Below are 17,535 nucleotides of genomic sequence, written 5' to 3' on the forward strand. Positions count from 1 at the left end.
TGAACTGACCTGAACTCGACTGCAGCACTCCAGGCTCCTCTATCTCCCAGAGTTTGCAAAGATTCATGTCCATCGAGTGATGCTCTCCAACCAACTCATCCTCTGCCACGCCCTTCTCCTTTTGCTCTCAGTCTTTCCCAGCATCAAGGTTTTTTCCAATGAGTAGACTGGACCACCTAAAACCCTGCACATACCCTAATCTTGTCAGCAACCCCACTCTTTTGAACCTTTGAAGAAGAAAGAAGAATGCAAGACTGTTACAGCCTTGATCCTTATTGCGTACTCCTGCCTGACTGGATAACCTCTCCCTGTTACCCAGAGAGGGGGCCATAGTTATTGAGGCATTAGCCTCTGGTGCTCCCTCTTTGCGTGGCAAAGAAGTAAAGGCACTCTTTCTTTCTCCTCTATAACTCTGCCCCGGTGTTTCTGTTTGGCGTTGGTGCACGGAGAGCCAATATTTTGGCAACAGGGCTAACGTTCCTCCGTCAGCTCTCTAGAAAGACTCCAAGTCAGCATAAGGGAGAAGGTGAGAAGCCAGAAGAGAAGGCATCCAAATAGTGTAGTGTCATTCGACAAGTGTTCCCTGCTCCCCTTTCCTCAGCTGCCCACATCACATATACATAATAGGGACTCAGAGACACATTGAATTACAGTGCTGAGAAATCAGGAGGAAAGGGGGACAGCGGAGGAGGAGATGGTTGCATGGCATCACCGACTCGATGGGCATGAGTTTGAGCAAGCTCCAGGAGTTGGTGATGGACAGGGAAGCCTGGCATGCTGCAGTCCATGGAGTCGCAAAAAGTCAGACACGACTGAGTGACTGAACTGAAGAAATCACCTGGCTCCACTGCCTCCTTTTACAGAAGGGGAAAACTGAGGCTCACAGTCTTTCCCAGAGGACAGCTGAGACCACACATCTGAAAAGTGACATAAATCTCAGTAGCTCTGCTGTGGGCTTGCCAGGGAGTGGCTCAGAGAAGAGCAGAGGGGGTTCAGAAATAGGTCACAGATGGGGCTGGGTGGTCAGGTAAGGCCTCTGGGCCAGGCTTTGCAATGATTGACAGGTGAGGCAAAGGGAAGAGGGCATCCACACAGAAGGCTTAGTAGTATGCTTGAGGCAGGAAAAAAAATGGGATACTTTGGGGCACAATGATAGCTGGGCCTGACTAAAACAGAGTGTTTGTGGGGGCTGTGGCAATGGGGACTGGAAAGCAGTGTAGAACAGTGATCAAGATCCTAATCTTGGGTTTACCACCATCACAGAATTATCACCTGAGCCTTGGACTCCCCATTTGTAAAATGGGAATACTATGAGTTCTCACTTCATGAGGTTGCTGCAAGGACTGAGATGATGCACTTAGAACACGTACAGCAGTGCCAGGAGTCAGGTGAACTCTTGATAAATTTCATCTATTAGTAGTATTATCAGTAATAGAGCTAGTAACGTAACCCCTTCTTCATGGGATGATTGTAAGGCTTTGGGGTCCCTGGTGCTTGCATGTGTGAAGTCCCTATAAATGGTGTTGCTGCTTCTGTGGTGATCTAGGGCTGAGGCTTTGAGTGATACATCATTGGTGACAGGAGCCAAAGGCAGGTGTTTCTTTTCCTTCCAGTTTTATTGAGATATAACTGACATACTGCACTGTATAAGTTCAAGGTATACAACATAATGCTTAGAAACGCTGGGCTGGAAGAAGCACAAGCTGGAATCAAGATTGCTGGGAGAAATATCAATGACCTCAGATATGCAGATGACACCACCCTTATGGCAGAAAGTGAAGAGGAACTCAAAAGCCTCTTGATGAAAGTGAAAGAGGAGAGTGAAAAGGTTGGCTTAAAGCTCAACATTCAGAAAACGAAGATCACGGCATCTGGTCACATCACTTCATGGGAAATAGATGGGGAAACAGTGGAAACAGTGTCAGACTTTATTTTTTGGGGCTCCAAAATCACTGCAGGTGGTGATTGCAGCCATGAAATTAATTATTTATTTATTTTCCCCTTCCTGTTATGTTGCCCTCTGTGTTTCCAAGGCTCGCCACAGACTCGGCAGGGAGAGTGTTTCCTGGTGTTTGGAAACCTCTCTTCTTAAAATTCCCTTCCTGGGACGGGCTTCCCTTCCCGGGACGGGCTTCCCTTCCCGAGACGGAGCTCCCTCCCCACCTCCTTTGTCTCCTTTTTCGTCTTTTATATTTTTTCCTACCTGTTTTTGAAGACAATGGTCTGCTTTTCTGGTTGCCTGATGTCCTCTGCCAGCATTCAGAAGTTGTTTTGTGGAGTTTGCTCAGCGTTGAAATGTTCTTTTGAGGAATTTGTGAGAGAGAAAGTGGTCTTCCCGTCCTATTCCTCCGCCATCTTAGGACCGCCTCCGCAGCCATGAAATTAAAAGACGCTTACTCCTTGGAAGAAAAGTTATGGCCAACCTAGATAGCATATTCAAAAGCAGAGACATTACTTTGCCAACAAAGGTCCGTCTAGTCAAGGCTATGGTTTTTCCAGTGGTCATATATGGATGTGGGAGGTGGACTGTGAAGAAAGGTGAGCGCTGAAGAATTGATGCTTTGGAACTGTGGTGTTGGAGAAGACTCTTGAGAGTCCCTTGGACTGCAAGGAGGTCAAACCAGTCCATTCTGAAGGAGATCAGTCCTGGGTGTTCTTTGGAAGGAATGATGCTAAAGCTGAAACTCTAATACTTTGGCCACCTCATGCGAAGAGTTGACTCACTGGAAAAGACTCTGATGCTGGGAGGGATTGAGGGCAGGAGGAGAAAGGGATGACAGAGGATGAGATGGCTGGATGGCATCACTGACTTGACAGACATGACTTTGGGTGAACTCTGGGAGTTGGTGATGGACAGGGAGGCCTGGGGTGCTGCGATTCATGGGGTCGCAAAGAGTTGGACACGACTGAGCGACTGAACTGAACTGAACATATCATGAAATGGTTATCACAGTAAAGTTAGTGATTATCCATCATCTCACATAGATACAAAATTGAAGAAATAGAAAAAAATTTTTCCTTGTGATGAGAACTCTTAGGATTTACTTTCTTGACTTTCATATAGAACATATAGCAGTGTTAATTATACTAATCATGTACTTTGCCTGCCAGCTTTTTTATAACTAGAAGTTTGTACCTTTTGACAGTCTTCATCTAATTGCCCCTCCGAGCACTCCCCACCTCTGGTGAGCACAAATCTAATTTCTTTCCTATGAGCTGGTTTGTTTGTGTTTGAAAGATAATTGACCTGCAACACTGTTGTTTGCTTCTGTGTATTACAGTGATTTGATATTTCTATGTATTACAAAATGATCGCCATGATAAGTCTAGTTACCATCTGTCACCGTACAAAGATGTTACATTATTATTGACTATATTCCCCATGTTGTTCATTTCATCCCTGTGACAGCCAGTGGCAGTTTTGAGATCTCAGATACTCTGGGTCACTCTGACCAGGGAGGTATCCATCCTGGGGCATGAAGCTGCAGAGCCCTGGCACTCTACCCTCCCATTTCCCCTCTCGGCTTAGAATTCAGCAAGGCCATCCTTTTAGGTCCTGGTTCATTCACAGGGCTGAGAGTGGACCGTGCTCTGGAGGCTCTGGCACAAGGAGGAGACAGGCGGTCCTTGGTGCTGATGAAGGCGGTTGTTTGCCTTGCTTGGACGGTCGGGGTTCTGCTCTGGGCGCAGTGCACAGCATGACCAGGCACACAGAGACACCTTGCCCTACTGCTCCACTCGGGCTTCTGCGCCCTAAAGTGTTTTTATGTGAGCTCTCCCGGCGTCTGCTCCACGTTGCTCTCAGCTCCCCGTGGCCCTGATAATTTATCACAGGATCTCCGAGAGCACCGTACTGTAAGTGACGAGGCCCCAGTTTTCTCGTCCCCACCCAGGAGGCTACCCCTTCCCTGGAGGGCTTGAAGTTAGTGAGCCTGTGAGTGACTACTCTGGACCATATGCATCACAGCCAGACCCTTCCCCTCCCTGTGAAGACTCAGAGACGGTTAAGTTCCCATCGGCTCCTCTGGTCCAGCCCAGGTGTCTAAGGAGGCTTCGCATCCGAGCCTGAGCTGGTGTCTGCAGGGGAGGAAGTTTCCCCCTCTCACAGCACCCCATCGTGGTGTTTTACTCCTGCAGCTGCTCCGGCAGTTGCCTTCCAACTCCTCTGCTGGCTGGGAAACTTGGTTGCCATGGCAACATCACTCACATCTCCAGTGCTCCCTGGGAGGCAGAAGGAGAGTGCCCCTCCCTCCCTTCCATCCCTCAGACTGCTCAGAGATCCTCACGGGATGACAGGGGCCTGCAGCATTGGGGTTCAGGAAGTTTTAGAGCCGAGGTCATCTATAACTAATTTTCATTTCTACCAAGCAGGCATCCTTCATAGGGAATGAAAGAACAATTCCCAGGTCCCAGGAATTCCCCAGGCCCCAGCTGCTGGGAAGATGATAATTCACTTTCATTGCACTCATTTTGGATCATTTTGATTCAGTTGGGCAAGCATCTATTGAGTAATTCCTTTTTGCCAGGACTGAATAGCTGTGACCCCTACCTTCAAGGAGTTTCAGATGCAGTGGGAAATGGGAGATGGACACTCACAAAGGCACAGGTCCCCAGACCCTTGAGACCAGATGTGTTTAGATTTCAGAATTTTTCAGGTTCTGTAAAGGTCATGTCCTGCTTATACTATACATTAAATAGCATTTCAGATGGGGCTTGGGGCTGAACCCCACTCTCAAAATCAAATGCATACTTACATTCAGATAGTCACATATTATAAATATCTTCTTCACATCTATCTACTTAGATCAGATTTTGCTGCTAAATGAGTTTGATGATACCATCCACTGTAAGAGCTTTTGGGATTTTAAAATTGAGAATAAAGGATTGTGACTTTCTCTAATAATATTTTTTAGGAGAAGCTTCTTCGTATTGGGGTTTACCTGGTGGCTCAGACAGTAAAAGCGTTTGCCTGCAATGCGGGAGACCCAGGTTTGATCCCTGGGTCAGGAAGATCCCCTGGAGAAGGAAATGGCAACCCACACCAGTACTCTGGCCTGGAAAATTCCATGGATGGAGGAGCCTGGTGGGCTACAGTGCATGGGGTCACAAAGAGTCAGACAAGACTGAGCGACTTTACTTTCACTTTTCTCTGTATTGAGACCTGGTGAAAAAACCTAGCTTGGGGCAGAAGCAGGCCAGGAATTCAGAGAACAGGGAAATTGATCTTTCCAGCATAGAGCTGACTCAGAACCACAGTGGGATGTGAATATCGAGAGGGAGTGGTGCTTTCTTGCCTATGGGCAATAACTGAGCTGGGCACTGGAGGATCAGTAGGAGTTTTCCAGACAGAAGGGCAAGAGAAGACATAGACCATGGTAGTTTACAGGTGCTAAAGTACTCCTTCTCAGAAAATTGTTTTTAAACAAATAGAATTGCATAGATAGGATAAGGAGGGAAAACAATTATATGGAAATGAGACAGGAAAGGGGCAAGGCACCTTTAAAAGAATGACGTAGCCCGAGCACACTACATAAACTGATTAGAATGAACTAGATTTAAGATAGCAGAGGAGCTGCCTTCCACTTGACCTTGAGCCTCAGTATATGCTTATTGTAACATTCGGAAGCTAATTTACACATCCCAGGCACCATGGTGGTTCCAAGGACAACTACAAAAGGTCAAAAAGTGGGCAGTGGTCCAATTTCAGAAAATTCCCACCCCTTCCCTAATCTCATCCCTTCCCCCAAATCGGTCTTCCTCAATGGCTATGCAGGAGATGTAGGAAGTGTAAGTTCCATCCCTGGGTCAGGAAGAAACCCTGGAAAAGGAAATGGCAACCCACTCCAATATGTTTGTCGGGAAAATCCCACAGACAAAGAAGCCTGGTGGCTACAGTCAATAGGGCTGCAGAGTAGGATGCGACTGACCACCTATGCATCCCCCAAATAGCTGGAATGCTCCTCCCACTCATTAGCCTATGAAATTACCCACCCCAATAAAAACTGACCACCCCTTACCCTGGAGCCTCTCTTGCCTTCTGAGATGGCCCCCACTCTGCCTGTTTCCTCTGTGAGTAAAACTCACTTTACTGTGGTTCGCTCTTGGATTCTTTCCTGTGCGAAGCCAGGAACCCACACTTGGCAGCTGTCCCAGGGTCTCTGACATGACCTGGAATGTGACGCATGCTTTTGAGCTCCACTCTCTTTCCTGTGACAGACATGCAATTAAAATATTTTGATAGTGATATATAAATATACATATTTCTTTATTAATGTACTGAATAGCCAGACCTAGGATCAGGCCTAACTACTAGTGTAATTTCGAAGTAATTATGAATATGAATGGTATTTCAAGATCTCTGCAATACTGTAATATGATCTGAAAACACTTGTGATGTCTATCAATGACAGAGTCACAGTTACTGTTAATATACTGTGGTTTATGGCCTCTATTCCAAATTGAAGGGGATGCTAAATTTCAGTTAGGGGTTAGAGAAAATAATGCCATTTTTCTTCCGCCAAATGTTCACAGACCACTGACTTCTGCCCATAGATCTCAGGCAGTGGGGTTAAGACTGCTGGTCTAGTTAGAGAGAACAGCTTGGAACAGGCTCAGGTAAGAAACTGCAGAGTGTGAGCCAGGTGAGCTTGTGTGAAATGAGAGGAGACGTGATGGGAGAAAGGGCTAGAAGGGTCATCTCTTGAGGAGATCAGACCTGTCTGGATTTTACTTGTTCACTGGAAGACATGTTTTGATAATGAAATTTTATTTTTTATAACGATGTGTTATGAAAGGAATACATGCCCATTTATATTAGAAAGTAGAGAGAAGGAAAAAAGAGCATCATGTAGTATTCCCCTGGTCAAGGCAATCTCTACTGCGATCTCGGTTAATCACTTATGGCCAAGGGAGGTGGTGTGGTACGGTGGTTAGGGAACCGACCCTGGAGCCAGGGGTTGGGGGTTTGAATCCTGACTCTGCCCTTTAACTTTTCTGTTTTCTTATCTGTAAAATGAAGGTGAGATGATAGTATCTCTCTCATCAAGCTGTTTCCGGAATTAAGTAAGTCAATTCATATAAAGTGCTTAGAATGGGCCATAATTAGCACTTAATAAATATGGGCTTTAATAACCTCTTCTTCCAATCACTCCACGGTGCCTGCCTATTTTCTGTATTTACTTACTTGTAACCTTCATATAGATACACATATAATTTTATATCCTGCTTCTTTCTCTTAATATTATTACATAAATATTTTTAATACTATTATAAACTGTTCATAAGCATTGTAAATGCCTAAGTAATATTCCACTTGGGTATATGACCCACACTTTAGATAACTATTTCCTTATGATGGGACATTTCGTTTATTTCCCATTTTCTGTGGTAAGAGTTGAGTGGGCTTCAGTGTGGTTCAGTGGCAGTTTATTGAGCACATAACTCTCGAGTCCCGCCCTGCTCTCTGTGGAGGGCACAGAGATGAATAAGGCAAGCTTTCTGGTCTGCAGGAGCACACAGACGCACGTTTAGGGTTATAATTGGCCTCAGTGTGGAGAACGGATTGGATATGAAGAATCCAGAGAAAGCCTGTAGGAGGCAGATAGTAAAGGGGCTGATGGAACTGATAGTGGCAGTGAGAAGGAGAGGATGGTGGGGGATGAGCAGGTCAAATGGTCAGAACCTGGCTGCTGATTGGTGTAGCCCGTGAGTAGATTCAGTGGGAGAAGGCAAGGAAGAGTCAAAGAGACCACGGTTTGAACTTCAGGAGCTAAGGTGGGGGAGGTGAAGGGATGGTAAAATGAAGTGGTTAGGAGTTTGGGCTTTGATGCCCAAAGTGAAAGTGTTACTCACTCAATCATGTCCAACTCTTTGCGACCCCACAGACTATATAACCTGCCAGGCTCCTCTGTCCATGGAATTCTCCGGGTAAGAATGCTGGAGTGGGTTGCCATTTTCTTCTCTAGGGGAGTTTTCCCAACCCAGGGATCGAACTTGGGCCTCCCGCATTGCAAGAAAATTCTTTACCATCTGAGTTCACCGGGGAAACCCATATGGAGCTTTAAATTCAAGAGTGACACTATCATATATGACCTGTGTGAGCTTGATCAAGCTACTTAAATTTTCTAAGCCTCAGTTTCCCCATCTGTAAAGTGGGGATACTAATGAATCTTCCTGGAAGCGTGGTGATCAAGTCAGACTATATATGAAAAGTATATAACAGATATGATGTATTGGGAATAGTCGTAAGAGTCCTGTGGCATATCAGTTCCACGCTAAGTGTGTGTGTGCGCGCTCAGTCATGTCCAACTGCAGTCCACCAGACTCCTCTGTCCATGGGATTTTCCCAGCAAGAATACCACTCTAAATACTTTGTATGTATTAAGTCACCTTAATGCTCACAACATCCCTACAGGAGAGGTGCTCTTAGCATCTCAGTGCTATAGATGAGAATGAAGGCTCAGGGAGCTTGGTCAAGGTCTTGCTCAAGGTGTCACAGCTAGTCAGCAGTGATCCAGCCAAGACTCATACTCAGATAGGCTTGCATCAGAGCCCGTGCTCTTAAGGCCTGTGCTTTCTCTCTCTCTGCCTCACTCTGTCCATGCTTACTGCAGGACAGGAGAGGGAAGTCCCTGTGGCAACACTCAGCAGGTAGTTGGAACTTGTTTTAAACCCAGGACATCTTTCAGAGCGTAGGATCGCCTGGGCAGAGATGAGTGGAGGCCACAGGTAAGGATGAGAATGCCCAGGGAGAGTGAGGCATGGACAAAATCTAAATTTAGTGGGTAGCAGAGGGAAGAGGCGTTGGCCAAAGAAATGAGAAAGACCTTTCAGAAAAGCAGATGAGAATCAGGACCAAAAGGTATCGTGAAATTCAAACGAACAAATGTAATCGTTAGCTGCGAGAGAGAGATAAGAACTGCTAAGAGGTCCTTGGTGACCGTGGGGAAACAGGTAGAGCAGAATGACGAGGGGTGGGGACAGAGATGGACGCAGTGGCTGCAAGGACGAGGGCAGACACGGAAGGTGGCTGCGAGCAGGCGGGACAATCACAGCAGACTTGAATCCGACACTGACTCTGGCCTTCATCAGGTGTGTGACCTTATGGGTGTCGCTTAACATCCCTCAGATGCGGTTTCCTTATTGTTAAAGTCAGGAACTGAGCTTCAGCCCTGGGGCTGCTGGAATTTGATGGAATTTGATGGCCAGTGAACTCGGAGCCCCTCATTGGCAGGAAGGGTTGAACTGGCTGAGATCACGTGCTCTAACTTCCGTGGCAGTAGCTTGAACTCTGATGAGCGTTCTCCAAAGGTAAATCTTGCCCTGACCTTCCCTGGTGGTCCTGTGGCTGAGACTCCATGCTCCTAATGCAGGGGGCCTGGGTTCCATCCCCCATCAGGGAACCAGGAACGCCACATATCACAACTAAAGATGCTGCATGCTGCAATGAAGACTGAAAATCCCACGTGCCGCAACTAAGACCTGGTGCACTTGAATAAAATAAGATAAATACTTAAAGCAACAATGGTAAAGCGTGCTCACAGCTACTCCGTCTCTGGGGATGGTTCTGACAGTACTGATGAGCCTCCCTCAGGCACCCACCGCCCACAGTCTATCCGTCAGCTGAGATCTGTGATGTTGTACTGATTGAACCCCTGCCTGTGCCTCGGGCTGAGAGAAGACCCCCGCGGATCTATTGTTTGTGTGATAAACCACGGCACCAGGATTTGAACCCTGGTGCTCTACCCAGCGCCCATGCCCCATGAGAGCCAGGACTTGGCTGTGTGGGCCAGTGGTTAGGACTCTGCTTTAGGAGAGAGAGCATCCAGGTTGCAGGTGTGGCTTCGCAGTTGACTCCACGAGGCTCCTGGGCCGATTCCTTAACCTCAGTGTGCTGCGACGCTTTTTACATTTTTGTTTATTTATTTTTGGCTGCACTGAGTTTTCATCGCTGTGCATAGCTTCTCTCTAGTCATGGCGAGCGAGGGCTAATCTCCAGGTGTGGCGTGCGAGCTCATTCTGGTGGCTTCTCTTGCGGCACGGGCTCAGTTGGTGTGGCTCATGGGCCTAGTTGCCCCAGGGAATCTGGGATCTTCCTGGACCAGGGATTGAACCCTTGTCCCCGCACTGGTGGGTGGATTCTTCTTCACTGGACCACCAGGGATGTCCCTGCCCTGACTCTTGATGTTGAGTAGGAGGAAAATGTGTCCAGTCAGGCTTTGAGTTTTGTCGGGCAGGATGTCTTACAGTACAGCTGGGAATCACGGGGCATAATCTGAGGGCTGGCTCTTTGGTTCTCATATCACTGTGTGTGTCTTGAGAATTGTCCTACGTTCTCTGTCCATCTGTTTCCTCCTTTTCCCCTCACTTCCTTTCTCAATCTATAGCATTTTAAAATCGTACATTCTCTCCTCTTCTGACCACGTGCCTCGTCCACCCGGTCATTCATTCAACAAACTTGAACTGGGCCCCTAGAAAAAGCATCATGCTGGAGACAGGGAATCGTCAAATGCGGACTGAGAGAGAAATACGGTTCAGCTCTGCTGTAAATGGGTTTGAAATCTAGTGAGAAGAATAACATTTAAACAGCAAACTGAAATTGATGCATTTACAAGTGTCTTAGAACCAGGGGACAATCCATGGGCCTCAGAGCCCAAGCGAGGATGATTTCCACTTAAAAGAGGTAGGAAGGGGTAAGGAGAAGGTAGCATTTGAGATGCTCCTTGACATGTGAGTGAGTGAGCATCCAGGGTAGAGGAGTGAAGGGTGTCTCCCCCGGGAGAGGTACAAGGTCATAGAGCATGCTGGTTGGTCAGGAAAGCACCTGTTGGGTTCAGGGAAGGAGGGGGGCGGGTTGGGTCAGGCTCCAGGGCGGGTTGGGTCAGGCTCCAGGCCGGGCGAAAGGCAAGTGGCATTGAAAGCTGGGGCTCCTCTCTGCCACCCTCTCTTTTTCTTCTCTCTTTCCTGCTCCCCTTAACCTTCACGGAGCCGCTTTCTCCTCTCTGCCTGCAGCATCCTCACTGTTTTTCATCTCTCTGCTTGTCTGCCTTTCCTCCTCTCTAGACTCGCTCTTTCAGGGAGGTGGGGAGTAATAGATTGTACACCGGCTGGCTGTTCTGTGAACTGAGCCCTCGGCCCCTGCAGCAGCCGTGTCCGGGCTCCCAGCACCCATCCTGCAGGCCAGGCCAGAGGAGGGCGGGGGAGCGGTGTGCAGGTCCCCACCATGCACTTCCGTTCTTCGGTGACAGCCCAGACAATTTATACATCCTGTTGGCGGAGGCCATATGTTGAAATAACCTAGGTCATTTCCTCATTTAATACCATCCATAAACTCTAATAAAAATGTCCTGGAGCCCAGTGGTCCAGGGGAGGAGAGGCGCTGGGTTTGGAAGGATGGGAGAGGGGACCAGGATGCGGGGGCTGGGAGGTGAGGGGCGATCAGGGGAAGACCAGAGGACTCGAGGCTGAAGCCCACGCCCCACCTGATGAGCGCCTTTCCTTTCCTGCTCCCCACGCTCTGTCCTGCTGCTGGCTGCAGTGTGTCAGATTCTCCCCAAGGGCGTGGTCGCTGTCCTGGGACCCTCCTCCAGCCCAGCTTCCAGCTCCATCATCAGCAACATCTGTGGGGAGAAGGAGGTGAGTGCTGGGCCGGGGTGGGGGCACTCTCTGTGGGCTGGCAGCCTGTGCCTCGAGCCCAGAGAGATCCTGGACTCTTAAGGGCCGGAGGTGTCACTAATAACAACCATACAAAGGAAAGAAGTGGGCCTTGGTAGGCACTTACTTTTTTCAGTTTGTTTGGATGGAGGGGACTCAGAGGAAAAGTTTCATAACAAGGCACTCAAGCTGAGCTCTTCCGAGTCTTGGGGCCCTGTGGCGGGCAGGGCAGAGGGCGTCCCTTGGTGGGTGAGGGTAGAAGGAGAGGCTGGGGAGGGTGGTCCAGGGGAGGCTGAGAGGTCTCAAGTCTGAGCCCCACAGGGGCTCTGTTTACATATTGTTTACATATTGTTTTACATATTACATACTCTGTTTACATATTGTTTACATATCTGTTTACATATTGGGATTCTGGGGAGGAATGCCTTTGGGGCCAGGCCTTGCTACATTTGGGGGCTTCCCTGGTGGTTCAGATAGTAAAGAAGTTGCCTACGATGCAGGAGATCCGGGTTTGATCCCTGGCTCAGGAAGATCCCCTGGAGAAAGGCTTGGCAACCCACTCCAGCATTCTTGCCTGGAGAATCCCATGGACAGAGGAGCCTGGCAGGCTATAGTCCATGAGTCACAAAGAGTCAGACACGATGGAGTGACTAACAGTTCCACTTGCTACATTTTAGTGCTGAAATGAAGTTTGAAAGCTTACTTCTATTTCAAAAGTTCTCTAGAAAAGAGATCTTATTTTGCTTTCTTCTTCATTCATCAGTTCCAGGGTTTATTTCACTAAAGTGTTGTGGCCATTCCCTCTAGTTCTCACTCCCCAGGAGATAAAAATGCTCAATTCTTAGAGAAATGACAGGGCGAAGCTTTGGACTGTATTTGCGCAGTAAATCTTTATTCTAAAAAAGAAAATGAAAGCTTTTAAAATGAGAATTATGTACACCTATATTAAAATCTCAGTGGGTAAAATAACGTAAAAGAGAGAAAAAGAAGATGCTTGGGCATGAGTTTCTGAGAGAGGGCTAGCTCCCTGTTCCAATAACTCTCTCCCTCCTTTTCCCAAAGGGGAAAACAAACTGGAACCTTCAGCGATTCTACTGCTGGAAGCTTTCCTAGTCCATCTTGGAATCAATCAGTCCTTCCCCTTCAGATATATTCCTGGGAGATGGTGGCAAAGTGACACCGTAGCCTCCCAGTGGACTTCTGCTGCTGCTGCTGCTAAGTCGCATCGGTCGTGTCCGACTCTGTGTGACCCCATAGATGGCAGCCCAATGGGCTCCTCTGTTCCTGGGATTCTCCAGGCAAGAACACTGGAGCGGGTTGCCATTTCCTTCTCCAATGCATGAAAGTGAAAAGTGAAAGTGAAGTCGCTCAGTCGTGCCTGACTCTTAGCGACCCCATGGACTGTAGCCTACCAGGCTCCTCCATCCATGGGATTCTCCAGGCAAGAGTACCGAGTGGGGTGCCATTGCCTTCTCCGAGTGGACTTCTAGACAGGTCTTTTGGGGACAGATGGAGCTTGATGGTCAGGAGCTGGGGAGGGGGCCGAGCAGAGGGACTGGGGAATGGAAGGGTCAGTCTTGCACCTGTCGTAGGAGCCTGGAGGCTCAGACTTCCAGAAGATTTAGCCTTGGGTGGGTCCAGTTCTTACAGCAGGACGGGGCTCCTGCTTTGTGAGTTGCCCTCATGGGGGCAGGAGGCTCTCTGGAAGCCACTTCCTTGATGCCTGCACTTCTCTTATGATCAGAGGGCTTGGTGAGTCCCTGAGGCTTTGAGAAGAATATTGAAGCTTCTCTGTGTTATGAGCCCGCTCTAGGAATTGTTACCAGCACTGTAGAATGCCCTGAGGTCCCAGCCCCAATCCTGCAATGGGTCTTTCTTACCACTCCCTGTAGGTGGGGCCCCTGAGCTTCATGCTAGAGAGAAGGTTTGTGCTGACTACTCCCCATCCCTACTCCCAGCCATCCTGAAAGATGACTCCTGCACCAGCCCAGGCCAAAAAAAGAGCTTCTGTCCCACCGCAGTCCCTTCCAGCATCTCACAGCCCTCAGCCTCTGTGAGCTGGACCTGATGTTTAATTCAAATCTTTCTCGCTGGCTCCAAGTAACAACTTACATCTATGGCAGGCTGTTACTTCCCGCTTGCTGTGATCTTCACCAATTGAGGTTGCCAAGCTACCCATTGTCTCTTGTCTTTCATCTCTGTCCCCTGTAGTCATCCCCCCGCCCTATCTCCACTCCAGAATGGCCTCCTCTTGGGGTTCAGTGGTTATTTTATCTCAGCGACCACATCCTTTAACCCCGCTTGGCATTTCAGGCCAGAGGCAGAGACCCCGAGTTGCACCCATCTTCCTATCCTGCTGCCAGGGACCTCATGCCAGTGACCAGCCAGACAGGCTGTGCTGCTCAGGGAACTGCCAGACAGTTACCCCTCATCTGTCTGGTCATGTTCCTTTCAGAGCAACCTTTCCTTTCCATTCAGATTATGCATTTCTTTTAATATTTTATGAGGCTGAACTGCCTTACACTGATTCCCCTCAGCTTTAGGAAAAAGAAATGGAGTCCTCATCGAGGAGTTCATCCCTTTAAATGCTGCTAACATCTCTGCAGCTGGCGGCTTTCTGCCTCACTGCCCTTCCCCTCCATGCTGCTCACCTCTTCCCCTGATCTACACCTCCATGCTGATGTCCTAGGATGCATTTATAATTGCAGATCAGTTACCGATTGATTTTTGTCCTTGAGAGAGAGTCAGCAGGTCTGGCCTGGCCATCCCCACCTGGACCCATCAGAGCGTCTGGCTGCTTCCACAGCAGCATTTAAGATGCTGGACTGTGGGAGACTTCCCCACCAGCCCCTTCCTAGGGACACCCTCTCAGCCCTAGCCCCCTGAACATACAGCCCCAAGAGCTTGTCCAGGAGTTCCTAGATTTGGGAAGAAAGGGGAAAGGGAAGGAGAAAAGGCATTGCCTTTATCCTACATGTTAGGCACTCGGCTAGCACATGCTTCACACACAGGGTCTCATTTTATCCTCCGAAAGCTCAAGAAATACCTGTTGTTTCTCCATGTGAATGAAGCCTAGAGAGGCTAAGCAGTTTGCCCCAAATCACACAGCAGAACCTGGATGTAAACTCAAACTCGAAAACTCTTTCTCCTGAGCCTTCACATTCCTGAGTCTTTTCCTGCTCCATCTCTGGGATCCGTAGATCCATGGGAATCTCTACAGGTGCTTTCTATAGGGGGTGAGTTAGCTGCTGATGGAACCCAGTAGGCTGGATGGCCGCACAGGGAGGGCCTTGGGCAGAGATCCTCAAATGTGTGAGCCAAGCAGCCTGGCTACCCTGCCCAGCCCTGGCCTCCAGCTTACCCCTCTGTGAACTTTTTTCCATTCACGGTCCATTTGTGATTCATTTAAGACAGATTGTAAGGGTTGCAAAATATCAGCGGGAAGAAAGACCCCTTATGACACACCCCAGGTCAATGTCACTTTTCAGCCTCTTCGGTCATTACTCATCAGGCCGTCTCCCCAGTGCTATGCTTTCCATTCTCTGCTGGGAAATATTGGTTGCCTTCTCTCTATGGTTAAAGGGCTAATCCTAGTTGAATTCTGGAATTTTCTGCCTAGTTTCTGCTAAATCTTTACCCTCCCCTCATCCCAGTCTCAGGGGAACTCTGGTCTCTGGCTGACTTCTTCCAGAAACTTAAAAGGATAAGTTAGCAGAATTTTCCAGAGACCATGTCAACATCATCCCAGACTCTGGGCCAGCCCAGGCAGAGACAATTTCTGCAATCATGCCTGAATAACCCAGTCTAGGAACCAACCAATTCACTACCAGGGAGTTCTTCTTGCTGTCTACCCTCAATCTTGCTCACTTTGACGTTAGTTCAAATGCAAGCTCATAGTAACCTAACCCTTACATTGGGCACCCTAAGCGAGCATGAGGGATGAGGTTTCAGCCCCATCTCTGGTAGAGACACGGACAGCCTTTAGCTCTTCTGGCTCTGGGTCCCAGGGTGACAGAATGCAATCAAGGAGGATGGCAGCTTATTACATTTTAACTTTCCTATTACCTACCCAGTAGCCTAAGCCGCCAATAAAGCAGCCATCACAGCCTGTTACTATCTATTTCTGGGAGAACAGAGGCAGAAGGCAGGGGCAGTGCCTCCCGGAAATGTCAGTAATAGATGCAGAGAGAACCTGACACTGTCCTAATGAAGCCAAAGCAGGTATTTATTTACCTGGCTCCATTCGGAGGCTCTCTAGTTGGTTTCCCAGCGCTCAGCGCTTCCCATCCTCACGTGTGTCTTCAGAGGAACACATCCCAGGATTTCACCAAGAAATTTTGTCCGGAACTGGTTTATACATCTGTTGGCTAGGCTGGGTTGAGGGGGCCCTTTGGTTAGTCCCTAGGGCAATATTTTTCTCTTTTTGCCATCTCTGCTCTGATTCATTAACTAGAAATAATATAAGGATTATGCCTTCAAGAGCCCTTTGTCTCTCTGCCTAGCAGTGGGCACCTGAAAATAAAGACCTATTGTTTTGCCTTTCTGAGGGCACAGAACTCCGTTCCACGGTCCACAGTCCATTTATCCAGGTCTCTGGCTGCACGGTGTGCCATCCTGGGTCCCGAGCTTTGCCAGAGATGCCATCTCATCTTCCTCCTATGGTGTGGGTGCCCTGACTCCCATAAGCCCCATCTCCGACCAGGCAAAGGTTGCTCACGGAAGAATCCACCCTCTGCAGCCTTATCTCACCCGTCCCTCTTTTCTTTCTCTCTCACTTGTTCTCCAATCTTCCCCGCTGCCCATTTTTTTTTGCTCCTCCTCCCAGGTCCCTCATTTCAAAGTGGCCCCAGAGGAGTTTATCAAGTTCCAGTTCCAGAGATTCACAACCCTGAACCTCCACCCCAGCAACACCGACATCAGCGTGGCTGTGGCTGGGGTCCTGAACTTCTTCAACTGCACCACCGCCTGCCTCATCTGTGCCAAAGCAGAATGTAAGTTTCCCCAGACTGGCTGTGCCCAGACGGTCAGGTCCTGTCTGTGTCAACCGGACTGGTTTGCCCCTCCCTGGCTGGAGACCACACCCCGCAGGGGAGGGCTCTTTCTGATCTTAGAGATGATAACCAGAGGATTCGGGCCTTCCCAGGTGTCCTTGGCTGTTTGTCTCTGTGTGTGTTTGTGAAAGAGAGAGCAGTCCAGGGGCCCCCTTTGTCAGAAATTCCCCGGGCATGGGCCGAACAGCGAGGAGCTGGTTTACAGGGAGACTAGCCAACCGCCAAGACTTTCTGCATCTGCAAATGCAATTCCCACATTTTCAGCCTCATTGTTAAAGAGCCACAGAGAGAGAGAGAGAGAGAGAGAGAGAGAGAGAGAGAGAGAGAGAGAGAGGAAAAATATAAAATTGGATGCATTTGTATTTGATGGGTTGAAGAGCTTCTTTCCTTGGAGAGCAGGTTTAGCTGATGGAACAAGGTTCAAGGTCAATTCCTGGTAAAGTTTATTTATTTTTTTCCTTGCAAATGCAGGTTTTAGAAATGTGTTTTCTCTGACTCTCAATTTGCGACATAAATTCAGTGTTTATGAGATTTAGCTAATTTAGGCCAGCACATTCTAGCAAATCTGCATCTGTGTTCCACCCCCCCGTGGCAGCTGTGCACCCACATGCAATCAGGCAGGTGCTGGCTGCTGGCTCCCGCCAGGGCCCAGAGTGCAAGCCCCCACATCCGTGTCCTGTGCAGGTTTTACCGTGAGGGTCTGGGTGGGCTGCACAGGCAAAGGTACACCATTCCTGTTCGGGCCGCTATGGCTTCTCAGAACCGCTCAGTGTGGTAAGCCCGTCCTCCAACCCGGAATGCCCACAGCATCTGAAAACAAAAGCCCCCTCCC

General features: G+C 48.7%; 1 protein-coding gene across 1 annotated transcript in view; it reads left to right on the plus strand.

Moving 5' to 3' along the window:
* Nucleotides 1-17,535, plus strand: part of GRIK4 (glutamate ionotropic receptor kainate type subunit 4) — a 401,304-nt gene that overhangs the window by 211,127 nt on the left and 172,642 nt on the right. The window contains 2 exon segments of the mRNA XM_042232998.1: nt 11,537-11,634; nt 16,478-16,643. Of these exon segments, the coding sequence (XP_042088932.1) occupies nt 11,537-11,634; nt 16,478-16,643 (264 nt within the window).

This window comes from Ovis aries, chromosome 15 (genome assembly GCF_016772045.2).
Source record: "Ovis aries strain OAR_USU_Benz2616 breed Rambouillet chromosome 15, ARS-UI_Ramb_v3.0, whole genome shotgun sequence".
NCBI classification, from domain to species: domain Eukaryota; kingdom Metazoa; phylum Chordata; class Mammalia; order Artiodactyla; family Bovidae; genus Ovis; species Ovis aries.